Raw genomic sequence first — 25780 nt, forward strand, 5'->3', positions numbered from 1 at the left:
GCCTGCCACCGCCAGCCAATCAGAAGGCGTATGCAAAGATGGAGGCGGAGCCTGGGGCGGGATCTCCCTGCTGCCCGGGTCTGGCTGCCACTAGAATCTATGAACCCGCCCCTTCCCTCCAGGCTGGGCTCCTTCAGTTAGTTTAGGTCTCACTGTCTGAAATTATTTTATTTTATTTACCTGTTGTGTTTCTCTGGCTCTGGATCTCCTGACAGCAAGGAACTTATCTTTTGTTCACAGCTGGCTGCTCAGTGCCGAGAACAGGCTGGCTTATTGATGCCTTCCATGAGTGAATGTTCATTGACAATTACAGTACCTGTAAGACGCGGAATGTTTCAATGCCTGTGGCTAGAAACCTCAGGCCAGAAGAGGCGAGGTTCGAGGGTGTGTTGCTTGCACTCTGGGCCTCCCTCTTTAAGGTTCCATTGCCCTCTCCTTGGGATCCAGATCCTATATCCTATATCCAATTATACCCATTCAGATAAAAAAGTTTCACCTACCCAAGCATTCTTTCCTTAAAGGAGTTTTCAGACTCCAGCATTCATGTAACTCATTTTTATTTTTTTTTTGCTATTCCTCACCTGAGGATATTTTTCCATTGATTTTTAGAGAGAGTGGAAGGGAAAGGGAAAGACACAGAGAGAGAAACATCAATGTGAGAGAGACACATCGATTGGTTGGGACGGGGATCGAGCCTGCAACCTATGCACCTGCCCCTGACCAGAATTAAACCTTCGACCCTTCAGTCTGCGCCGATGCTCTAACCACTGAGAAAACCAGCAAGGGCCATCGAACTCATTTTTATTAGGACCCACTATATCAGTGATGCCGAACCTTTTGAGCTTGGTGTGTCAGCATTTTGAAAAACCCTAACTTAACTCTCGTGCCGTGTCACATATAGAATTTTTCTGATACTTGCAACCATAGTAAAACAAAGACTTATACTTTTGATATTTATTTTATATATTTAAATGCCATTTAACAAAGAAAAATCAACCAAAAAAATGAGTTCGCGTGTTACCTCTGACACATGTGTCATAGGTTCGCCATCACTGCACTATATGCTGGCACTGCTGTTGAAATACCAGCCACCCTCCCCGTGCCCCGGTCCCAGGAGCAATGCCTGGTAGGGGCGAGCATGTCACCAAGGCTGGATTCTCCTTGCTGCCTGAGCACTAGGCAGGGTCATTCAGGCTGGATGCCCCTAGGTCCCACGAGGCTGGGGTGGGTGGGGGTGGGCTGAAGCTGGGCAACCAACTCTGCCAGGTTTGTGGAGCTTCCCAAGGGGACAGAGGATGGAGGATGGAGGCCCAGGTGACTCAGAGCTGCGGATGCTGAGGGATGGGGTTCCTGCTGCATACCAGGCCTGTGCTGGGCCCTTTGCCCTGTTCGGTTCATGGGAACCCCGGCTCCTTGGCCAGTGGGATCACTCTTGTGCCTTCCGGGCTGATGTAGTCATATTTTCTAAACTATTGCATGAGGAGGAAGATGAGATCTGCCTTTGAAGCAGGAAATTCCTTTGTCTTCCTGAGCTCCAGCCAACAAGCCCTGGGATCCGTTTCAGGCCTTTTCCTCTCAGCAGAGCACAGAGCCACCGAAGGCTGGGACTTATAAATCAGCTGATCTTGGGAGCCCCGTCTCCCCCCCCCCCCCCCCTCCCCGGCCGGTGCCTCATCTGTGGGTCACACAGACCTATTGCACCGTGTTCCTTGTCAGGAGCGTCCAGACGCCACGTTGACCGACTCAACGTCCCCCAAGCCTTGGGCATTGTGATTCCCCTGCGGCCGATTTCACATGCCGGGACCGGGAGCACTTCCCCAGGCCCCATCCGAGGAGCTCCCGGTCCTAGAGCCCAGATAGGGACCCGTGGGAGCTCGGAGCCGGATGCAACGAGGCAAACGCCCTCCCGGTGGGTGGGCTAGGGACTCTGACGCCACCTCCTACGGGCCCATTGCCTACCCCCAGCCCAGCCCACCGGAAATGACGGCGCAGGCAGTGCTGACGTTGAGGGTCTCGGTCACTCCCAGTCGCGCTCAGGAGGGCTAGGGTGCCCAGCCCGAGCCTCTGGGCCCCCGCCACCCCCCACCCCTCTCCGCTCCCCTCCCGCTCATCTTGGATTGAGGTCAAGGGATCGCGGCGCCGGGACACCTTCCTCGGGTGCCCCCACCCCTGCAGGCCTAGCTTGTCCTCAGACATTCCCACTCTGGGCACCGGCTGCACTGAATACTCTTGCCCCATCTGTCCCGACCTCCCACCAGTCTGAGGTCAGTGCCTGGCTGGGTAAGGCGCTGGATATATTTGAATGAGTGAGGTCATCCGGTGCCCCTCCCTCCCCCCATCAACCATCTGAGTCTGTCCCCGACAAGGTTCTCACAGTCCCTGTGGTCAGGAAGTGCTTCCATATGTCTACCTTGAATCCCTGCAGTTAAACCTCCCAGGCCTGTCATTTAGGATGCATATGCTGAGTGTCCTCTGCGGCCTCACCCTGCTCTTTTTTTTTTTAATCTTCAGGGGGCTGGGGAGGAGCCTGCAACCGAGGCGCATGCACTTGACTGGAATTGAACCTGGGATTCTTCAGTCCGCAGGCCGATGCTCTATCCACTGAGCCAAACCGGCTAGGGCTCACCCTACTCTTTCAGTACCAAGACATGGGGTTGTTGGGAGGATTCCCAAGTTAACACAGGCCAAGTGCTGAGAGCAGAACCTGAGCCATGCGAGCAGCAGGCAGTGTTTGCCTTTAGGGTCATTGCTATTGTAGCTACTTTCACCTGGAGGATTGCTCCTCACCGACCACTGTCCCTCTTCTGGCAGGGCTCCTGGGAGTCCTGTCCAGGGACCTTCCCTTCCTGGTAGGGAGCGGGGGCTGAGGGGGCAGCGAGGCTCTCAGTCAAGGACAGAGCCATGGACCTAAGAGACCTGTAGCGAAGCTCCAGGCACTGCCAGATGCCTGGGCTCCCATTGCACGGGGTCCACCTATCAGACTGGGAGCTCCTTAAGGGCAGTCATGGAGCAGGCCCAGCGAGTAAACAAATGAATGCTCTAGAACCAGCGGTGTAGCCGGGTTACTTGGTCCTTCATCCTTCACTGTCCCAGCTCAGATCCACATGCCGTACTTGCAAAGCTCCTCAAAGTCCTAAACAATGAATCTGAGGAAGAGCCAGTGAATGTATCATTCCTGCTTGCTGACCTGGACAACCAAAGTGGCTCCATCCTCTACGATCGCCCAGGAGTTATCTTCACTCACTGCCTAAGAGGTAATTTCTGTGTCTAGGCCAGTGCTAGGTGCTGGGGTTGCAGGGAGCAAGACAGACCCATTCTCTGCTCCCACGAAGCTTGCATTTCACTAGGAGAGACAGACATCTAATCTAATGAAAGACAAACATGCAAATTGACCATACCTTTGCTGTGCTTTAAGCTGGTGCCCACCAGCCAATCAGAGCGACTATATGCAAATTAACCCAACCAAGATGGCCACGGGCAGCCACGGAGCTGGAGCAAGCAGAAGGCTTGGTTGCTCCAGTGATGGAGGAAGCCAAGCTTCCCACCTGCTGCAGCCGGCTCTGAGCTCCACTGAAGGCAACAAAGTTTCAATTATAGAAGGTAAATAAATCTCAGAATAAAAAAAGAAAAAGAAAAAAAGAGGCTGGGAGCTTCTGTCCCTGGGGAGCTTGGTCAGCCTGAAAACGGCCCTCAGCCCCTCACCCAGACTGGCCAGGCACCCCAGCAGGCCCCCCACCCTGATCCAGGACACCCTTCAGGGCAAACCAATTGGCCCCACCCATGCACCAGGCCTCTGTCCTATATAATAAAAGGGTAATGTGTAAACTGACCCTAACAGCAGAAGGACTGGGAATGAATGGTTACTATGACACACACTGACCACCAGGGGGCAGACGCTCAATGCAGGAGCTGCCCTCTGGTGGTCAGTGCGCTCCCACAGGGGGAGCTCTGCTCAGCCACAAGCCAGGCTGATGGCTGCCAGTACAGCGGTGGTGGTGGTGGGAGCCTTTCCTGCCTCCTCAGCAGCACTAAGGATGTCAGACTGCAGCTTAGGCCTGCTCTCTGTTGGCAAGTGGACATCCTCTGAGGGCTCCTGGGCTGCCAGAGGAATGTCTGATTGCCAGCTTAGGCCCAATCCCCCGGGGAGCAGGCCTAAGCCAGCAAGTGGTCATCCCCTGAGGGGTCCCAGACTTCGAGAGGGCACAGGCTGGACTGAGGGACCCTCCCCCCAGTGCACAAATTTTTGTGCACCGGGCCTCTAGTAAACCAAATAAAGAGACAAACGTATTTAAAACGGTGGTAAAGTTTTAGGGAACACCAGGAGCTGAAATAACAACTGCTGGGGATGGGAAATCTGTCAGGAAAAGAGGCTTTAAAGATAAGACCCCTGCCTGGCCGGTGTGGCTCAGTGGTTGAGTGTCAACCAGGAGGTCAGGGTTCGATTCCTGGTCAGGGCACATGCCTGGGTTGCGGGCTCGATCCCCAGTAGGGGTGAGAAGGAATGGTTCTCTCTCATCATTGATGTTTCTATCTCTCTCTCCCTTCCTCTCTCTGAAATCAATAAAAAAGTATATAAAAAAAAAAGATAAGACCCCAAGAATGAGAAGGGGACAGGCACACGAAGAGGAGGAGGAGGGCTGTCCCAGGTAGAAGGAACAATCTGTGCAGAGATCTGGGGCAGCAAGCTCAGGGGGTTTGAGGACATGTGGGAAGATCAGTGTGTGGAGCCGGGACTCCAGGGGAGGGGAGCACATGGACTGGGAGGTCACCATGCAGCCTGAAGAAGTTGTTCCCAGCGAAGGACTCCGAGGTGCTTTCAGTGGGGGAGTGTTGTGAGCTGCACTTCACAGCTGCCCGCTGTTCTGCAGAGAAGAGATTAGAGGGGGCAGGAGCGGAGGCCGCTGTGGATGGGGGACAATGGGGCTCTGGCGAGGGGGGCAGTGGAGATGATACATGTTTGGAGAATAGCATCAGGATGCAGTGATGGATTGGACTTGGGGTGGCAAGAAGAGAGGCGTCAAGGGTGACACTGATTTGGGGGGAAGTGCCCTTTACTGAGATGAGACTTAGAGACAAAGGTCAGGAGAGAGAAGGACGGGGTGTGGTGGGACGAAGTGTGGAGAAGAGAATCACCCACAATGTGGCAGCTTGTTTTCTTTACATTTTAAAAATCCTCACCCGAGGATACGAGGGTATGTTTCCTGAGGATGTGTTTATTGATTTTAGAGAGGGAGGAAGGGAGAGAGGGCGGGGTGGGGGAGAAACATTGGTGATTGGTTGCCGCAACCTAGGTATGTGCCCTGACCAGGAATCGAACCGGCGACCTTTCAGTGCACAGGCCTACACTCAACCAACTGAGCCACACTGGCTGGGGGCTCAGACACCTTTTCTGTTGTGCACCCTTTGGGACACTCACTCTCAGAAACTGGGGCCTTGCTGTGCGAGGCCCAGGCCACACAGTGGGTCCCATGCTGATGATTCCAGATTCAGCCCCCGATGGGCCCCATCTTTATGGCCTCCTGGCCTCCCGACATGCCAGGTGTGAGTGAAGAAGCCTCCAGGTGGTTCCAGCACCCAGCTGTGCCGAGTTAACCCCTCCCCTGGCCATTCTAGTCTCCCCTGCTGAGACCCTAGTGGCTGTGGAGAAGGCACAAGCCCCCTCAGCTGAATTACTGACTGCTTCATTTATAACCAAGTTTATGGTTTGACGCCAAGTTTGGTGGGGAAGTAGCAATAGTACCTAGCCTAGAATATGCATCCAACTGACAATCAAGATTCCACATCCCCATCATCACCTGCATCCTTAGTCACCATATCACCGGTGACTGCCTAGGGCAGCGATGGTGAACCTTTTGAGCTCGGCGTGTCAGCATTTTGAAAAACCCTAACTTAACTCTGGTGCCGTGTCACATATAGAAATTTTTTGATGTTTGCAACCATAGTAAAACAAAGATGTATATTTTTGATATTTATTTTATATATTTAAATGCCATTTAACAAAGAAAAATCAACCAAAAAAATGAGTTCGGGTGTCACCTCTGACACGCATGTCATAGGTTCGCCATCACTGGCCTAGGGTCAACCCTCATCCTCTCTCGCCTCCCAGCTGGACTCGCTGTGTTCAGCCACTGTCTTTCCTGCAGCAGCCAGAATGACTTTGCTAAGACATAATGACATTATTCCCCTGCTTCGAAGGCTCCTGTTGCTCAGAGAATGAGATAAAAGCTCCCTAACAGGATGCGCTGGCCCTGGCCTGTCTCGAGCTGTATCTCTTGTCCTCAGCATTCGCCCCAGCTGGGTGTCCCAGGCTCTCTATGCTCTGGGCCTTCCTTCTGCTCCCGCTCTCTCCACCTGCCTGGCTGTGGGACAGGCTCCATTTGCCCTTTCCAACCTCTTTCCATTGTCTCCATCTGCTCCATGCCCGGGGGCTGAAGCTTTTATGGGCTGCACCTGTGGGTCATTTGCTCTCTTGTTGTGGGCCCACTGGTGGGGAGCACCAGCAGGAAATGGAGGGAGAGAAGAGTGAAGGTGGGGGAACCAGAGAGGAGGGAACCCGATTCTGGGGTGCATCACCCGAGAACTGCCCTCTCACAATCCAGGACCTCTTGGGGGATGTCGGAGAGCCAGTTTCTGCCGGATCCTCGCAGGCCAGGCCGAGGGACCCCACCTCTAGTAGGTATATAATGGTTATCATATTGTGGTTTCAATCTGCATCTCTTTAATGACTAAGATTCAGAGTTTTATTATTTAAAAATATTTTTTATTGATTTCAGAGAGGAAGGAATAGGGAGAGAAAGATTGAAACATCAATGATGAGAATCATTGATCGGCTGCCTCCCGAGCCCACAACCCAGGCATGTACCCCTGACTGGAATTGAATCCGGGACCCTTCAGTCCCGAGGCCGGCACTCTATCCACTGAGCCAAACCAGCCAGGGCAGAGTTTTATTTTTATTTTTTAATTGATTTCAGAGAGGAAGGGAGAGGGAGAGATAGAAATATCAATGATGGGAGAGAATCATTAATTGGCTGCCTCCTGCATGCCCCCTACTGGAAATCAAGCCTGAAACCGTGGGCATGTGCCCTGACCAGGATTTGAACCGTGACCTCCTGGTTCATAGGTCGATGTTCAACTACTGAGCCGCTGTGGATGGGCAGATTCAGAGTTTTTAATGTCGCTCTGGGCTGGACTAGAGTTGGGTGCTTTGTAGAGTGGACTGAATTTGTTTTTTTAATGCCAAATAAAGGTGCCATTCATTCGTTATCTCAGAGCGATCAGAAAAGCCATGGGGCCTGCCCAGGATTTCATCCAGGGCAGGGAAAACACACCCCTGGAGCAAGGACAGACCTGCTCTGTCCAGTCCGCTCACCCAGGGACATGCTGACACCCTGCCCCCTCCTTCCCGCCTCCACACCTGTCCTACTCTGCCTTTGCCACCCCTTTGCTGCCTCGATGGTGCGTCCCTCCCTTTTCCGCTGTGGAATTCCTATTGAAGCTGAATTCCACCTCCTTTTGAAGCATCTGGGATTTTCAGAAGCTTCCAGACATAGCATGCAAGATGATGTTCAGAAAAGTGCAACCTCTTTTGGGGTGAGTTGAATTTCCTTTTTTTTTTTTTGCTTTGCTCCTTACTAGTTGTGTGATTTTGGGCAAGTAACTTAAATGTTTTGAGCCTCAGTTTCCCCAAATGGGTAATATGGATAATACTTACCTCAGAGGTGGGATTCTGTTGTTAGCGACATTGTCGTCACATTATTATTAATTACTTCTACTACTACTACTTTGCCTCCATCAAAGGCTCACTGGTTGAATCACGGCTGATTCTTTTCTTGATTCTCTCTCTAGATAATTGCTCATTAAGAATAGGCCCTGTGGCCCTAACCGGCTTGGCTCAGTGGATAGACGCTAGAGCGTTGGCCTGCGGACTGAAAGGTCCCAGGTTCGATTCCGGCCAAGGGCATGCACCTTGGTTGCAGGCACATCCCCAGTTGGGGGTGTGCAGGAGGCAGCTGATCGATGTTTCTAACTATCCCTCTCCCTTCTTTTCTGTGAAAAATAAAATATATATTAAAAAAAAGAATAGGCCCTGTGACTTAAGCCCCTGTGCTCCCATTCTTGACAGTGTTGCTAAATACCAGTCCCTCAAGACATTTGTTAAAATGGACGGACTTAAAAGGATTTTCAGGGAAGGCAGGTGGCCAGAAAGGAGGTGTGGGACCCAGAGGGACTCCAGCCCTCATCAGACCCCCGCGCTGCTTTCCTGGAGCGGCCACTGAGTCCACCTTCCTTGCGCAGAATGGATGGCTGAGCCGGGGCTGTCTGGACACGTGGGTTTCACAGGCCAGAAAAGGGGGAACCACGAGAGCAGATACTAAATAATAGTAATAATAATAGTAATAAAAAAAATAATAAGAAGAATAAGAAGAATAAGAATGGGGAGGACAGGATTGACAAGGAAGAAACTCAAGGGAGAGAGCTGGCTGAGAAAGTGTGGGCCCAGTGATGGCGTGGGGGCCTGGGAGGATCGCGGGCCCTGGGGCTGGAGCGGGGTCGAGGCTCCGACGCAGAGGGAAGGGCGCGGCGGCATCGGGTCCAGCTGAGTCGGAGAGGCAGACCCCGCCGTGGACAGTGCCTCCCCGGCGGCAGGTGCCGGGGGGCGGGGCCACTAGGGGGCGGGGCCCGACGAGGGCGGAGTCGCGAGGAGGCGGGGCCGACGCCGGGCCGGCGGGCGGGGTGCCGTGCTGAGCTCTGCTCCTGCGAGAGCAGCGGGGGCCGCGGAGCTGGAGCTGGAGCTGGATCCCGAGCCGGGGCCGGGGCGGGAGTCGGGGTCGGGGCCGGGCCGGAGCGGGCTCCAACGATATGGGGTCGGCCGACTCCAAGCTGAATTTCCGAAAGGCGGTGATCCAGCTCACCACCAAGACGCAGGTGCGCCCGGGACCCCGGCCTCCCCACCCACCTGCCGGGCTGGGGGCTGGGCAGGGCCGGGGGGCTGCGCGAACTTGGCTTGTCCTGAGATGGGGGACCCCGCTGGGCCGGCGGGTGATACTGAGGCCAGAGCCAAATCGCTTGGCCTGGACCCGATGCTCCATCCCCTCGTCCCAGTCCCCCACCCCCAGCCTTCTCTCCCGGGAGCATCTCTCCCCGCAGCCGCTGCTGCCACCTTAGGCTGACGTGTGCCTACTTCCCGAGCCGGCATCGCCGCTGTCCACCCCCTGCCCATCCCCCATCCACTCCGTCCCCCCAGTCTTACATCTTCAGCCTCTCCCCGCCTCCTCCCACCCATCCACCTCCCTGCTCCCCTCCCTGCCCCTCGGTGCCCGCGGGTCCCGGACACACAGAGCCGGCTGACTCAATGCAAACAAAGCCGGGCCGGCGTCCGCCCTGGTCGGGGTAACAGCTGGCGCGCGGCGCCAGCAGCCTTGCTGGGCCCAGGTCGATGCCCACGGCAGGAGAGGCCCAGCAGCCTGGCAAGAGGACCTGTTCCCAGGCCCCTGGAATCCAGTGTCCCAGCCGGGACCACTCCCGAAGGGGGCTCCTCCTCTGAGGCCCAGCTGTGGGGGTGGCTGTGTTTGGGGTTCCCTCTGTTCCCTGGGTCAGGGCTGAGAAACCTGTACATTGCCCTTGACCTGCTGGTGTGGGGCCTGGGGGTGTCTTGCAGCCTAGTCCATGCTCCTCCGAGTCCACAAGTGGCACAGAGGCCACCTCCTCGCCCCCTCTGCGCACCCCCCCCCCCCAACAGGTCCTGGCCCAGCAAGGTGGCTTCCTTGCCCACCCCTTGAACCAGGCCCTTCTGGCCACAGAGATGCCGGCCCTGACTCCCCAGACCCCCCACTTGCAAGGGAGTCAGGACCTGCTGCTATCTGGGGCTTTCCTCTCACCCCCAATCCCACCCCACGCACCCCACTGCTCCTCGGCGCTCTGCTCTCCCTTGCTCTTGGCAGTTAGGGTGGGAGGGAGGGAGCCATTTCCACAGCCAGCTGGCACAGCTCCAGAGGCCAGACCACTGGCCCACCCTCTCCTGCTCCCCTGAGAGAAAGGCCAGGTGCTGGCCACTGCCCAGCGCCTCTGGAGAGTCCAGCCGGCTGAGGGGGGTGATAGAAACCAGACCTTGCTCCTCGCAGCTTCCCCCAGGCGCCTGGTTCGTCTGGCCCTTGGCTCTCTAGGGATGGGGCGCCTAGGGCTGCGGTGGCGGGGCGGGGGGGGGGGGGGGGCAGCCCCTCAAGGTGGGGCCACAGAGAGAAGAGGAAGGGAGGCTCCAGTGTTTACCTACCTGCCGAGGGAAACACCTTGGTGGAGAAGTGAACTATGGGCTGTTGGCTCAGCTGCTAGGGTCCAGTGCTGGGCCAGCAGGACTAGCTCAGCCAGGGCCCCAGGGATCTGGGCGGACTACATTCCTACCTGCTCCAGCCCCCCCACCCCCCCTCAGTACAGTGATGGAGCTGACTGAGGCATTGCTGTCCCATTTCCCAGCTGAGGAGAGTGCATTGGGACAGGACTGCAGCCAGTGCCCAGCCTGGGTCTCCCGCTGGGGAGCACTGGGGCCCTGCAGGTGGGAGGAGCCTGGGCCGCCTGGAGGGAGAGACCCTCGGGGACTGACACCTCAGGTCCCCTGTAGTGACCTGGCTTGGGCAGCTGGGGAGTGAGGACCAGATCCCAGGTAGTCAGTCATTCCAGTCCTTGCCCCTCCGTGGAGATTCAGGCCGGTTGGGCACGGGGTACTCTCCGGCCCTGGGCCCCCAGAAGCTGTGCTGTGGACACAGTTTTGCTGTGGGCAGTGACAAGCCGGCCCAGCGCCTTTCCCACCCTCAGCCTTCCTGTGCTGCATCCTGTTTCCTTCCTGCCTGGGCTGGGCCCGACCCTGGTTCTGAGGGCCAGGACTCTGGCTGGGCTCCCTGCGTCTTTCCCAGGTGGGTGGGGCTCTGGAGGGGGACATTCTTGAACCCGGACCCTCTCCTCGCTCCCACATGTTCTGAGTTCTCTGCTGTTGGTCAGATGGGATCTGGTCGGTCCATGTTTACACGTGTGCACATGTACTGCGTGTGCATGCTGTGGTGACACAGTCCTCCAGCACAGGTCACCCTTTGCAGGCTGGTCCTCCCCCCCGCTTCCCCCAGAAAGGTTTCCAAAGATGCAGCTGGGCCCTCAACAGTGGGAGTTCTGGCCTGAGCAGGTCCTGGCAGAGCTGGGGTGAGAACAGCTGGTTTCCCACCGGGTAGCTCCGTCTCTGTGCCCCTGGTGGCGGGCACCTTCCCAGCTGCTTCTTTTCCAAAGAAACTGGCTTGGATTTTAGAGCGTTCTTGGGTTGGGTGGAGCCCAGCTGGGGTAACCGAGGCAGGAACTAAGCCATGTCCCTGCCCTTAGGAGCCGAGGGGGCCCCAGTGACCCTGGCCGGTACCTATAGCACCAGGCTAGCCTGGTACGGTCAGGCAATGGTTGCCAAATTGAAGTGTCCAAGCCACGGTGGGATCAGTTGGGGATGGGGGGTGGGGGTGAAAGTCACCACTCTTGAAGTTCAAGGCCAGCTCCCAACTGGGATGCTCCTCTGTTTCGGGGCTGGGCTACCCTGGGGACACTTGCGTGATGAACTAGGTCAGAGGCCAAGTCTACTTGGTGTTGAGATGAGTTTCTGCCCCTTTAAAGGGGGTAGTGGTTACCTGGGAGGTGGGGAAGGTGTCGAGGTGAGAGCTTCCCATAGGTGCTCCCAGATTGGGGAGGGAGGGCTCTTCATATTTCTGGGATGTCCTTTCCCACCCCCACCCTGGCCACTGTGGTACCCCAGGGACCCCAGTGAGTGTCAGAGGGCTGTCCTGGCTGAGGGCGCCAGGTGCCAGCTGGGTCCCTCCTTTGGCCTCTGTTTCCCACTCCCCATCCTCCTTCCCCCACTAACTCGCTCTACCAGTTCTGGGACTGAGCAGGCCTGGGTGCCAGGCCTGTCCAGAGGGCCGAGGCCACACGCTGCCCTATAGCTCAGTGAGGGGTGTTGCTTGGGGAGTGGCCTGGGTACACCTGGATCTCGGTGAGGCTTGTGACCCCAGCCCTAACTTTGGACAACCCCACTGGCCCTCGGCCCTGCCTAGTGACTGGGCTGGAGGGATCTCAAGGAGTAATTATAGCCTTTAGCTGAACAAATGTTGCCTGAGCATCTGCCATATGCCTCAGCTGCAAGGTCAGGGAGGAGGGGCTGTGGACTAAAGGGGCCTCAAGACTGGTGGAGCCAGGACTATGGTGAGTGGGTCGGGAGTGGGGTTCCAAGGTGGGAGCAAGCCCATCTGTCCAGAGCTCTGGGAGACTTCTTGCAAGATGTGGCTTCAGAAAACACTATTATTGTTGTTGTTGTTATTATTTAAACAAATTTCAGGGCTCTTTATTATTATTTTCTTTTTAATCCTCACCCGAGGATACTTTTCCATTGATTTTTAGAGAGAGTGGAAGAGAGAGGGAAAGACAGAGAAATATCGAGGTGAGAGAAACACATCCAATCAGTTGCCTCCTGCATGTGCCCCAACCAGGGCCCGGGCCGGGAGGCGCCTGCAACCGAGGTACAATGCCCTTGACCAGAATCCAACCCAGGACCCTTCAGGCTGCAGGCTGACACTCTATCCACTGAGCCAAACCAGCTAGGGCCAGAATTGTTATTATTTTCTTTATTGATTAAGGTATTACATATGTGTCCTTATCCCCTCATTGCCCCCACCACCCCCGCTCATGCCCTCACCCCCCTGGTGTCTGTGTCCATTGGTTAGGCTTATATGCCTGCATACAAGTCCTTTGGTTGATCTCTCCCTCTTACCCCCGCTCTCCCCTACCTTCCCCTCTGAGGTTTGACAGTCTGATCCATGCTTCTCTGTCTCTGGATCTGTTTTTGTTCATCAGTTTATGTTGTTCATTATATTCCACAAATGAGTGAGGTCATGTGATACTTATCTTTCTTGACTGGCTTATTTCACTTAGCATAATGCTCTCCACCAAGTCCATCCACGCTGTTGCAAATGGTAAGAGTTCCTTCCTTTTTACCGCAGCGTGGTATTCCATTGTGTAGATGCACCAGTTTTTTAAATCCGCTCATCTGCTGATGGGCACTTAGGTTGTTTCCAAATCTCAGCTATGGTGAATTGTGCTGCTGTGAACATAGGGGTGCATATATCCCTTCTGATTGGTGTTTTTAGTTTCTTGGGATATATTCCTAGCAGTGGGATCACTGGGTCAAATGGGAGTTCCATTTTTAGTTTTAGAATTCTTTTTTTAACAAGGTATTTCTTTTTCTCAATAGAAGGGTAATGCATAGTACTATGTGTGGATCCAGGGTGCTAGCCGGGCCCTTGGCCAGCTTTGCAGAGAAGGGAGAGCCTTGGGCGACAGGGCGAGGGGGATGGTCTCTCGCAGAAAGCGCTCTTCAGAAAGTAGAGAGCCTGGTAGCCTGGCCCTCCGCAGAGGAACATTCAAAAGGAAGAAAATAGTAATAGTCCTGCACTTACAGAAGAGCATAACGAAAAAACAAAACCACCCAGAGAGATCCTTGCTGTTAACACTTTTGTGTAGGCTGTTGTTACTATACAATTTAACACAAAACTGTGATCGTTTTTTAATCCTTTTTTCACCTACCCTGGCCCTGTGAGTATTCATTAATATTCGTTTAAAACGTGATTCTGATGGCTGCATAATATCCCTTTGTATGAATGTGCCTTCACTTTTGAAAGCACTCCCCCATTGTTGGTTATTTAAATTGAGCCCAACTTTTTACTGTTGTCAACAATAACACTTCAGTTGGCATCCTCATACACGCATAACTATTTCCTTGGGAAATATTTCTGGAATATTACCATTCACATGGATTGCCTGTATCATTCAAAAGGCATACACGTGTTTAAGGCACATTGCCTCAATAGGGCTGGTGGGACTTTGGAATGTGTCGGGAGGGGTGGGCATGCCGGGAAGAGGGGGCAGTCTGAGCAAAGGCTAGGAGAAAAGATGGCATGGCTGTGTTGGAGGGACAGCAAATACAGGTGTGTGTGCATGCGTATGCGTGTGTGTGCACACGTGTGTACGCAGGTGTGCAGCGAGTAGGTGTGTTTAGGCAAGGTCTGGGCTGACTGGCTGGCTGAGGTCTGGACTCAGTCTGAAGGCAGTGGGGTTTGAGAAGGTCTCCAGAGAGGTGGATGGTCACACAGTCCCTCAGAGCCGGGTGAGGCTTCGGCTGCTGGACTCAATGCCCAGCTGACCCCTGACCATCTGTGCCAAGTGCCCCAGCCTGCCTGTGAGGGCTGGGACTCATGGTGGCCACGTGGGAGGCTCCTGGGCACCAGCAGGGGTGGAGTAGGGGGGCCATGGCTTACCTCTTGGGGGTTACCTTGGCGACATGTTGGGCAAACTATGGGCTCTTCGGCAAAGGATTGTGCAACTCTGGACACTGGGTTCCCCCACAGCCCGTGGAAGCCACCGATGACGCCTTTTGGGACCAGTTCTGGGCGGACACGGCCACCTCGGTGCAGGATGTCTTTGCGCTGGTGCCGGCGGCGGAGATCCGGGCAGTGCGGGAGGAGTCCCCCTCCAACCTGGCCACTCTGTGCTACAAGGTGAGGGCCCCTGGCTGGGCCATTCACCACCCGCTTGGGGACACTGAGGCTGGCCCAGCCCTGTGGTCCGAGAGGCCTGGCGGGCTCTGGGTGCTGGGGAAGTGACCATGGGGAAGTGACCGGGCCAGAGCATGCTGAGCTCTTTCCACGGGTCAGCTCAGTTAGCTCGCCCGGTGCGGCTGCCACTGTTGGTGTCGCCATTTTACAGATAAGGACACTGAGGCTCAGGTCAGGGGTCGCTTAACAAGATCTCAGCCAATGAGTGGTGGGCTGGCCGACCCTATCTGGAGGGTGGCCCTGTGGGGTCGGGCCTCCCGCTCTGAGCCTGGGGTGCCCATCCGAGCCACGTGCAGGGCCCTGCTCCCACCCTCCCAGCGGGCCCCTCTGCCCCCCCACAGGCTGTGGAGAAGCTGGTGCAGGGAGCCGAGAGTGGCTGCCATTCGGAGAAGGAGAAGCAGATTGTCCTGAACTGCAGTCGGCTCCTCACGCGTGTGCTGCCTTACATCTTTGAGGACCCGGACTGGAGGGGCTTCTTCTGGTCCACGGTGCCCGGGGCGGGGCGAGGAGAGGTCTGTGCCGGGCAGGGCCTGGTCGGGCGGGCGGGGCTGGGTGGGCAATGGAGCTGTGACAGGGCGGGAACCTGGCCCAGGGCAAGAACCAGGGCCGCCCACCCTCCTCCAGGCCTCCCCGGGCTTGGGGGAGTGCGGGGCAGGGAGAGTGGGGCTCGATTCCTTCTCCCTGAGCCCCCAGTTCCTCTCCCACGGGTCTCTGCCCATACAGCTGGGCACAGCTGGGCGCAGGGCAGCTGGGCCTCTCCCTCTGGCTCCCATCTTCCCTCTGCCTGGGTTTATCTCCAGGCATCTTCAGGGCTGAGGAGACACAGAGTCTAGGGGACATGCATGGCCTGGCCCCTCCTGTCAGCGGGAGGGTCCCTCGCTCTGGTTCTGTCCCAGTGACCGCCTGGGCCCAGACCCCGTCCTCCTCCCTTCCCCCAAGTCCTGGGGCCGCCTCTCCTTGGCCAGCTCCCACTGAGGTGGCCCTGGGCGCTGTGTCCTGAGCAGGGAGAAGACGATGACGAGAATGCCCGGCCCCTGGCTGAGTCCCTACTCCTGGCCATTGCTGACTTGCTCTTCTGCCCAGATTTTACTGTCCAGAGCCACCGGAGGAGCACTGTGGTGAGAGCTGATCCCCGCCACTCCCCACCCCCTGGGCTGGGAGGGCTCTGGCCTCTGGGTTGGGGCTGAGTGAAGTTCTAGGGCAGGGTGTTTCGGGGACAGGGCTGCATGGTCCCAGGGAGGGGGTGGTGGCTGGCACAGCTGGAGTGGAGCCACCTGGTGCCTGGCCATGCCCCTTGCATCCGGGAGCTGGGCACAGGCTCCCATTGTCTTTGCCTGGGCGGTGGGCGGGGTGTGGGGCTTGGGCACAGGAGGTCTGGCCCTTTCACTCTCCGTCAGCCCATGGACTTGACCTTGAGTGCTTTCTGCCCCCCATCTCCACCCACCACCAGACACACCCAATTCCATTCCCCTCCCTCTCTCTCTGCGTCTCAAACTGGACTGAGCAAGTGAAAGAGCCAGACTGGAGGGAGTGAGCTTCCAAGAGGCTGATAACATTTCTTCCCTGTGCGTTAGCGCCCGGGCGTTTGAGAATCTGTCTTTGGGGTGATAAGAGGGACGGGGGTGCTTAGGTTGGCCACCCCCAGCCCGATCGCTCCCCGACCCTGTCCCCAGGACTTGGCGGAGGACATGCACTCCCTGGACAGCTGTGAATACATCTGGGAGGCGGGCGTGGGCTTTGCTCACTCGCCCCAGCCCAACTATGTCCACGACATGAACCGGTGAGCTTTCTTGGGCCCAGAGCACGTGGCGTGCTGGACCCCAGGCCTGGCCCCTGCACGGCCCTAGGGAGGGAACCAGCCGTGGCCTCTCAAAGGGACGCTGCCCACGCATGACCCAGCCGCAGCCTCACGGGGAGAAAATGGGCCATTTCTCTTCATGGACTTGAGCTAGGCTGGGCTGGGCAGGGTGGGCACGGCCTCCCGGAGGAGAACCGGGATCCTCAGGAACTGAACCCCCTCCCCAAGGACGGAGCTGCTGAAGCTGCTGCTGACGTGCTTCTCTGAGGCCATGTACCTGCCTCCAGCTCCGGACAGTGGCAGCACCAACCCGTGGGTGCAGTTCTTCTGTTCCACAGAGAACAGGTGAGGGCCTCCTGCCTTCCTTTCCTTCCTTCCTCCTGTTCCAGGCAGCAGAGCTGAGGAGCGGAGGCCTGGCTCCAGCCCTAGGAGTCTTATTTGAGGGAGGTGCTGCCCCCTGGTGGTGATAACCTGTAACAGCCACACCTGTGCCAGCCAGTGCTGTCCAATGTCCCGTTGGGGTCCCTGGGTGACAGGTGCCTGGATCCTCCATCTAGTTACTATGCGAGCCACACATGCAATTTATTTTTTAATTTTTAAAATATATGTTATTGATTTTTTACAGAGAGGAAGGGAGAGGGATAGAGAGTTAGAAACATCGATGAGAGAGAAACATTGACCAGCTGCTTCCTGCACACCCCCTACTGGGGATGTGCCTGCAACCAAGGCACATGCCCTTGACTGGAATCGAACCCGGGATCCTTCAGTCCGCAGGCCGACACTCTATCCACTGAGCCAAACCGGTTAGGGCCACACATGCAATTTAAACATTTCTACCAGCAACATTAAAAAGTAAAAACGAAACAGGTGAAGTTAATTTTAATAATATGTTTGATTTAACCCAACCTAGCCAAGACATTAGCATGTCACATGTCATCAATATCTGCAGTGATTGAGGTGTGTGACATGCCCTTCTCATGCTGAATTTTCAGGATCAGGTGTGTAGTTCACACTTACAGCACCTCCCAATTCAGACCAGCCACGTTTTAAGCTCCTAGGAGCTACATGTGGCTTGTATTGGGCAGTGCTATTTATTTATTTATTTATTTATTTATTTATTTATGGGGGGGGTGTCAGTACAATTTAGACAATGGGTGAGGAGGGGGCATCATGAATATACCCTGAAGGATGGGGAAGCCTGGCCCGAGGGGGGCGCTTGCTCACGGGCCATGGGGGCTCATCTGAGTACAGAGGTGTCACATGGCGGACCGAGCATTTGGAGCAGATACAGGCCATTCGGCTGTGCAGCTCCCGCTGTGCCCAGGGCTGTGCTGGCAGCACCCAAGTTCGTGTCCCCAAGGGTCCTGGTTCATCCCCTCACTCCCAGACTCTGGTGCCCACATGGCACGCCTCCTCCTTCAGATTTCCCTGGCCTCCTGCCCAACCTCCCCTCCCCCTCTCCCTTCCCCTCCCCCCAGAAGGGAGCCCAGGGGACTCCTCCACCAGCTACAGCGCAGGGGCAGGCCGGCCAGTCTTCTTCCCCCCCGCCTTATCAGGCAGACGGCCACCCGCTTACCCTCTCTGGGTCTCCGTTTCCTCCTCTGTGAGATGAGGAGCTTGAACCCTGACATCTCACAGCTCTCTGAATGGCGTCACCTGGGGCCTGGGAACTGGGCGACTGAGCGTGTGCCCGGCTTCCTGAGCGGAGGCTCACCTCCCGTGGGCCAGCAGCCCCTCTCGGAGCCCCGAGGGAGGGTCCTGCCCCTCAAAACCCCAGGGGCCACATCATCACCCACTGGCCCCGGCTGGAGGCTTTCCGGCACCGAGACGGACCCTCATGGAAGCGATGGGTTTGGTGGTTCCCATGTGTCAGTGCAGGCTCCTCGATGGGGCACCGGGGGTGGGGGGGGAGGCTGCATACGTGGGGCAGGGGTGAGCGGCACGTCTCGGGGCCTTCAATTTTGCTGTGAAGCTCTAAAAAATAGTATATATAAAAAAAGACCAGGCTTCACCCTGGCGCGAGGAGCCGGAGGGATGTGGACATGGTTTCCTACCAAGAGCCCCGCCTGACTGGCCGTCCCATCTGGGGAACAAATTCCTCCCGCCGCGGCCCAGCCAGTGCGGTCCGGGTCCGGGTCCGGGTCCGGGTCCCAAGGCAGGAAGACCAGGAGGGCTCCTTCTACAGGAAGGGACGGGCTCCCGGCTCTGCGTCCCGGCCCTGCCCAGAGCGGGCTCTGAAACCCGGGTTGAAGGAGGGGATGACTGTGGGGATGGAGGAGGGCTGGGCCTGGGGGGGTCGCTGCAGGCCCCTCGCTCCTCTCCCTGCAGACACGCCCTGCCCCTCTTCACCTCCCTGCTCAACACCGTGTGTGCCTATGACCCTGTGGGCTACGGGATCCCCTACAACCACCTGCTCTTCTCCGACTACCGGGAACCCCTGGTGGAGGAGGCCGCCCAGGTGCTGATCGTCACCTTGGACCACGACAGCGCCTCCAGCGCCAGCCCCACCGTGGACGGCACCACCACGGGCACGGCCATGGACGACGTCGACGTAAGAACAGGAGAGGGAGGGCGGGGCCTCTGGCCAGGTGGCACCCCCCCTCGCTGAGCTGGGCGAGGGATACCCAGGGGGCACCTTGTGGTGAGCCTGGGGGTCGAGGGGGCCCAGCTGCCGAGGCCTGGGGTCAGCGCAGAGGGTGGGGGCACCTGTTCACCCCAGCTCCACCCTCAGCAGCCTCCAGGTCCCGAGAACCTGTTTGTGAACTACCTGTCCCGCATCCATCGCGAGGAGGTGAGTCTAGCGCTGCTCTTGCTCGGGGCGGATTCGATGCCCACCCCACAGGGTCATGGCCTTGCAGGGGGTAGGGGGCGCAGTGAGATGGGGCTGGGGGAGTCCTGACCCCTACCTAAAGGAACCATAGTCCCCATGGTCTCTGGCCACTGCAGTGAAATAGTGACCGTAGGACTGTGAGGGTTTCAATCTGCAGAAAGGGCCAATGGCCTCAACCGGGTGAGGGTAACTGGGAAGGCTTCCAGGAGGAGGTGGCTGTGATGGCAAGTTTCTCAAAGGTCGAGGGAGGGGAATGCAGTGACCTAAAGGCCAGGCAGACCCAAGGTCCTGTGTCTGATGTGATCCCAAAGCCCTGCCCTCAGCAGCTGTAACATGGGGCCCGGAGCTATTCCCTGGCCTTGTGAGGATTGAGTGAGCACAGCACAGCCCAGCGGGGAGCAGGTGCTCAGCGAATGACCCCTCTTGGCGGAAGGGAGGGGCCCCTCCAGGCCAGCCTTGGACTTGGCTTCCTGAGGGGCTCACCCAGGACAGCCATGGACGACGCTGGAATCTGGGCCCCTTGGGCTTTCGGGTGGGGCCAGGCTCTGGGGGAGGGAGAGGCCTTTGTAGGGAGCCGGACTAGACGGCCCCTGCTCTCCCTCCCAGGACTTCCAGTTCATCCTCAAGGGCATAGCCCGGCTGCTGTCCAACCCCCTGCTCCAGACCTACCTGCCCAACTCCACCAAGAAGATCCAGTTCCACCAGGAGCTGCTGGTCCTCTTCTGGAAGCTCTGCGACTTCAACAAGGTGGGCCGGCTGCAGGGCCAGCCTGCGGGCAGCGGCCTGCCCTTCTGAGGAGCAGCTACTTGGGCCAGGCCAGGGATGGGCACAGGGTCTGGGAGACTCCCAGGAGGGGAAGGGTGGGCGGAGCTGGCCCTCCCTCTGACCCTGCCTGCCTGTCCCCTCCTCCCTCCCCCAGAAATTCCTCTTCTTTGTGCTGAAGAGCAGCGATGTGCTGGACATCCTGGTCCCCATCCTCTACTTCCTCAACGATGCCCGAGCAGATCAGTGTAAGGAGGGGTGTGCATTGGATGAAAGGGGCACAGGATGGGGGGGGTCCTTGAAGAGGGGTGGTCCGGCCAGTCCATCCATCTCCCAGGAGCTCAGACCCCCCAGGATGGTCCCTGCCCCTTGCCTCCCTTCCTCCCCTCCCACCCTGTTGGTGACCCCTCCCACGCCACCTGTCACAGCTCGGGTGGGCCTGATGCACATTGGTGTCTTCATCTTGCTGCTTCTGAGCGGGGAGCGGAACTTCGGGGTGCGGCTGAATAAGCCCTACTCAGTGCGCGTGCCCATGGACATTCCGGTCTTCACGGGGACCCATGCTGACCTGCTCATTGTGGTAAGCGGGCCCCTGGGTGCATGGGGGCGGTGTCCTCTGGGCTGAGTTTGGAGGCAGAGGGCACCCCATGACCGCCCTTCTGCTCCCCCGCACAGGTATTCCATAAGATCATCACCAGTGGGCACCAGCGGCTGCAGCCCCTCTTCGATTGCCTGCTCACCATCGTGGTGAACGGTAGGGGGCCCCGGAACCGCCTTCCCGCTGCTCACCACCAGGTGGCGCCGGGCCACAGGCTGACTTGCCCGCCACTCCCATGGATAGAAATGCAAGGGCCTTTCTATCATCTGATCCCCCCTCACAGGCTATGCCACAAATATGTGTTTAATTCTATGGAGATTATCACTTTGATGTGCTAGCAAGACCTAACGGTCCTGAGTTTGTTTTCCTGTCCAATCATTTTACAGCTGGGGAACTTCGGCAAGTTTACGTACCTCTCTGAGCCTCAGTGTCCCCATCTGTAAAATGGGGATGGCCTCATCCGTGTCCCGCCTCCCGCGCAGGGGTGTGGGGAGGAGTGGGCGGGAGGGCGCGTGTGAGTGGTTTTGTAAACAGAACAGCTGTCCACACGGTGGAGGGACGGGGCGGAGCTAAACTGCTCCCTGGGGCTCTGCAGAAGTCACGGCCAGGGTGGCCTGGGCCTCTGGGGGTGTCCTCTTCCTGGCTTTTCGGGGGCTTTGCGGGGGGCGGCGGGGAGGGCTTGGGAGCAGGAGCACCTTGTCCTGCTCAGGTCCAGGATGTGCCCGGGCGGCTGGGGGGCCCAGGGGTAAGCCGAGCCCTTCCTGCAGTGTCCCCCTACCTCAAGAGCCTGTCCATGGTGGCGGCCAACAAGCTGCTGCACCTGCTGGAGGCCTTCTCCACCACCTGGTTCCTCTTCTCGGCCGCGCAGAACCACCACCTGGTCTTCTTCCTGCTGGAGGTCTTCAACAACATCATCCAGTACCAGTTCGACGGTGAGGCCCCACCCCCGCCCCCTGGCCTCGGGGGCAGGAGGTGGGTGGGCCGTGGGCGAGGATACCTCCCTGTCTAAGAGTTAACAGTCCTCTGCCCCCCGCCCCAGTCCCCGGTTTGTCCAACGTGCATTTATTGAGCACCTGCTGTGTACCCAGCCCTGTGCTGGGTGCGGGGGACGCGGTGGAGAACCAAGCAGATTGCTCCCTGCCCCATGGCGTTCACAGCTGGGATGGAGGGGGAGGGCGACTCTAAACAGATGGCCACACGGACAGATCATCTTACTCTGGGGAGAGGGACGTTCTGACTGGCACGACCTGGATGGGTGTCACAGGTGCCGGGCTGCCTGGTGTAAATTAGGGCCTTCGCATAACCTCTCTGAGCCTCAGTTTCCTCTTGTGAGATGGTGCTCCTTCCCCACAGGCAACTCCAACCTGGTCTACGCCATCATCCGGAAGCGCAGCGTCTTCCACCAGCTGGCCAACCTGCCCACCGACCCGCCCGCCATCCACAAGGCCCTGCAGCGGCGCCGGAAAGCGCCCGAGCCCTTGTCCCGCACCAGCTCCCAGGAGGGCGCCTCCATGGAGGGCTCCCGCCCGGCCGCCCCCGCCGAGCCGGGCACCCTCAAGACCAGCCTGGTGGCCACCCCAGGTCTGGCGCTGGCGGGTGGCGGAGGGTGTGGACACCGGCATGGGTGGGGGCTGGACAGGGTCTTTGGGGTGTGTCACCCCATCTCTGGCAAAGGGCATGGGAAACTGAATCGGTGGGGATGGCAGCTGAGGCGGCAGGGTGGGGGTGGGGGGCAGAGATGCTGGAGTCCAGAGGGGCACTGGCCTCACGTCTGGGTGTGGGCTCTGGGAGGGGTGCGGCCAGGGGTGGGGGCATTGGGGGATCAGGCACAGCGGCTCTAAAGTCGGGGGGAGAGGAAGCCTGGAGGGGAGGGGGTGGGGCCCGGTGGGGATGCTGCGGGAGGGCGCTGGGCAGGGGTCCTCACGCCCACCTGGCCCCCCAGGCATTGACAAGCTGACGGAGAAGTCCCAGGTGTCCGAGGATGGCACCTTGCGGTCCCTGGAGCCTGCGCCCCCCCAGAGCTCCGCGGACGGCAGTCCAGCTGAGGAGGTGGGCATGGGGCTCTGGCTTCGGAGGTGGGGCCCGGCCTGGGCAGCCTGGGTCACCCGCAGCAGCGGGGGCAGGCACCCCGCTGAGTCCCTGTGGGGGGCTTTCCCAGACCTTCCCTTTTTTATTGGTCATGGGCTTAGCCCTTGGCCTTCAGACTCTTCATCCATCAGCCTTATCTGAGGCCGGGCTGGCCTTTACCCTAAACCTGTCACCAGCTGGGCTGGGTTGGGCAGGGCCTGGGGCCCAGGGCCCAGGGCAAAGGGTGTGGGGCTGGGCTGGCCCTCAGGTGGGGGTGAGTCCCCCATGTTTCCGGGCCAGTGGGGAGATCCCACTGACCTCCCGGGTTCCAGACTGTGGGATGGGCTGGAAGAGGGGCCGCTACTCTGCCCTCTGCCCTCACCCTGTACGCATGCCTCCCACCCTCACTCCCACCCCTTTCCTGGGACCAGGAGCCCAGCCAGACGTGGCGGGAGCAGCGGCGACTGTCCAGCGCGTCAGCCAGTGGGCAGTGGAGCCCCACGTCGGAGTGGGTGAGGGTTTGGGCAGGTGGCACCCATGTGGGGACTGGGTCAGGGGCCCTGGGACTAGCCACAGCTCAGTAAAGCCTCGGTGGGAAGGTGTCCAAGGCCCAGGACTGGCCCGGGAGCCAGGCTGGGGACCAGCCTCCTGGCCGGGTGGCCTTGCCTCCCTCTGCCTCGGGGGGAGCTTCCGTTGCCCACAGACTGATTTTCCTACTGGATCACGCTTCCAGCTCCCCCCTGGAGTGCCCATCCCTGTGCGTCCTGAGGCCACACTCATGGCGCTGATGGGGGTATAAACACTCCTGTGAGCTGCCGTTGTGAGGTCCAAGGGGACAGGGTCTGGCATATAGTAGGTGCTCACACTGACCATGAAGAATGGTCACTGTTCAGGGGCGCGGCCCGTCCAGGCCTTGCTGTGTGACCTGGGACACACCTGGCCTTGGGGAGCCTGCAGTTCTGGGTCAGGGTCAGGGTCAGGCTCCCCAGCCCCAGGAGCCCTGTCCCTCCCCCAGGTCCTCTCCTGGAAGGCGAAGCTGCCGCTGCAGACCATCATGCGGCTGCTGCAGGTGCTGGTGCCCCAGGTGGAGAAGATCTGCATTGACAAGTGAGGCTCTGGGGGGTGAGGGTGGGGCTGCGGGGACAGGTGGGCTCTGAGGAGGGGCCAGTGCAGGCTCGGGTGGGGGTATGACGGGGGCACGGGTCTTGCGGGTCCAGGGTGAGCCCCCTGCTCCCCTTGACCTGCATGGTGGGCTTTCCACGTGAGCGTGTTGGAGACACCCCATCCCTGACAGGGGCCTGACGGACGAGTCGGAGATCCTGCGGTTCCTGCAGCACGGCACCCTGGTGGGGCTGCTGCCCGTGCCCCACCCCATCCTCATCCGGAAGTACCAGGCCAACGCGGGCACGGCCATGTGGTTCCGCACCTACATGTGGGGCGTCATCTACCTGAGGTGGGCGCCGGGAGGGTGGGACAGCCGCCGGCTGGGTGGGTCTGGCGTCCACCTGAGCGTCTGCCCCGTGGGGCTCATCGGGGTCTCAGCACCGGGTCCCCCATCGTAGTGGGGTTAATGGTTAATGTCAAGACAGTTAACGGGGGTGGCCCTGTCTGGTTGAGGGTGGGCACCCCGGGCCCAGGGTGGGGCATTGGGACGGGCATTGGGGCGGGAGGGGTCTGGGCGGTATCACTGCGAGGCCTCCCAGGGCCCAGTGACAGCCCACTCCCTCTGCAGGAATGTGGACCCGCCTGTCTGGTATGACACCGACGTGAAGCTGTTTGAGATCCAGCGGGTGTGAGGATGGAAATCTACAAGGAACAGGGGCTGGGAGAGGGTGGGGGGCCCCGGTCCGCCCATCCTCCTCCCCACACCTCGACCCACTGACCGTTCTGAGCTTTAACTTACTATGATCAGGGTGGGGGGCTGGCAGAGTGACGGAGCCCTGGGTGGCAGCTCCCGGAGGCCCCTATGGCTGGGATGCTGGGGATCGGCCTGACCTTCCCTGAACTCCCCCCGCCCACTCCTGGAGCATCCTGTCTCCCTGGCCAGAGCCCCACCGCCCTCTGCTCCCCTCAAGGCCTGTCTCTAAGCTGACTCGGTGCCCGCCCAGCTCCCTGCCACTCACTGAGGCCTCCTGTGCCCTCTGCGTTGCCTAAAAGGGAGCCGTGGGCTGTTTCTTGGGGCCCCTGGGCAGTGAGGGGGCCTTAGCTCCTACCGGAAGCCACCTGTGCAGCCTGGCTCACTGCCAGGGCCTGAGGGCGGAGGGTGTGTGGCCTGGGGGCTTGTGGAGGCTGGGGGCTGGCTGGCTGGCTGCAGAAGCCAGGCTGGGGGACCCCATGCATTTTAGGGGCTTGGCATGGGGTGTCGAGGGTATCCTGCTATATTCTGCCTGGTCGGTGGATATAGCCTGGCCCCATCTTATATCCAGTAACGGGGGCAAAGGGAACGAGGAGGGGGCAGCTGTTCAGTCCTCCTCACCCCCATCCACTGCCTGGAGGACCTGTGGGGGGGCAGGACGCCACCCCTCCAGCCTCCCCTCCGGCCTCCAGGCTCTGGCCTCTGGCCCCCTCACCCCTCCTGTGTCAGTACAATCTCTGCTGTGTACAATCGGCCACTTCACACAATAAACCGCTGTCCACGCCCTGGCTCTCTGTGCTCAGAGGGGAGCTGAGGATTCTGCCTCCCAGAGTCAATCCCCAGGGGGCCTAAGTGCCTGCTGGGAACCAGTGTTGGTCATTTTCTTGGGGGTCAGGGGGCTGGAGAATTGGACCCCTGGGCTGTGGCCGCACAGAGAAAGAGCCCACAGGAGAGGGGAAGGGCCTACCTCCAAGCTTCGGGCATGACCCCCATGGGCTCTGCTGGCCCCAGGCAGCCACTGAAAGGGGGTGGGGGTGTCCTGGGGCCTTGGCCCTGTGCTTGCCAGGGCTCAGCTTCACGGGGAGGGGCCTGGGGCCACCCTCTCTGGGCCTCACCCGCCTCGCCCTGGGCCTGGTCGGTTGGTGTTTGCACTGGGCTCAGGGAGATGGATGGGCTGTCACCTCCGCCCTTTCTTCCTGATGGCTCAGAGGACCAGCAGGCCTGGGGACGCGCAGCCACG

At 58.8% G+C, this 25780-nt stretch overlaps 1 protein-coding gene across 2 annotated transcripts; it reads left to right on the forward strand.

Annotated features, from left to right (window-relative positions):
• Positions 1–8749: 8749 nt before the first annotated feature.
• HID1 (HID1 domain containing) lies at positions 8750–25328 on the forward strand. Of its 2 annotated transcripts, none has more exons than XM_036341508.1 (19): positions 8750–8925; positions 14424–14573; positions 14972–15142; positions 15635–15748; positions 16304–16410; positions 16657–16773; positions 18757–18979; positions 19160–19219; positions 19865–20005; positions 20178–20268; positions 20449–20600; positions 20696–20774; positions 21386–21550; positions 21972–22199; positions 22561–22667; positions 23117–23197; positions 23701–23792; positions 23980–24138; positions 24418–25328. In XM_036341508.1, the coding sequence occupies exons 1-19, from the start codon at positions 8860–8862 to the stop codon at positions 24479–24481; spliced, it is 2367 nt and encodes a 788-aa protein (XP_036197401.1). In that variant the 5' UTR covers positions 8750–8859; the 3' UTR covers positions 24482–25328. The 2 variants fall into 2 exon arrangements, with proteins under 2 accessions (XP_036197401.1, XP_036197402.1); XM_036341509.1 differs by having other exon boundaries at positions 19163–19219.
• The last annotated feature ends 452 nt before the right edge of the window (positions 25329–25780 follow it).

Source organism: Myotis myotis, unplaced genomic scaffold (assembly GCF_014108235.1).
Source record: "Myotis myotis isolate mMyoMyo1 unplaced genomic scaffold, mMyoMyo1.p scaffold_m19_p_17, whole genome shotgun sequence".
Taxonomy (NCBI): Eukaryota; Metazoa; Chordata; class Mammalia; order Chiroptera; family Vespertilionidae; genus Myotis; species Myotis myotis.

Excerpts from the sequence above, each read along its gene's own strand:
- HID1 (XM_036341508.1), top strand. The coding sequence starts at position 8,860 with ATGGGGTCGGCCGACTCCAAGCTGAATTTCCGAAAGGCGGTGATCCAG. Across the intron at positions 18,980-19,159 it reads CGGCCATGGACGACGTCGAC|CAGCCTCCAGGTCCCGAGAA; the intron begins GTAAGAACAGGA and ends CTCCACCCTCAG. Across the intron at positions 20,601-20,695 it reads ATGCTGACCTGCTCATTGTG|GTATTCCATAAGATCATCAC; the intron begins GTAAGCGGGCCC and ends TCCCCCGCACAG.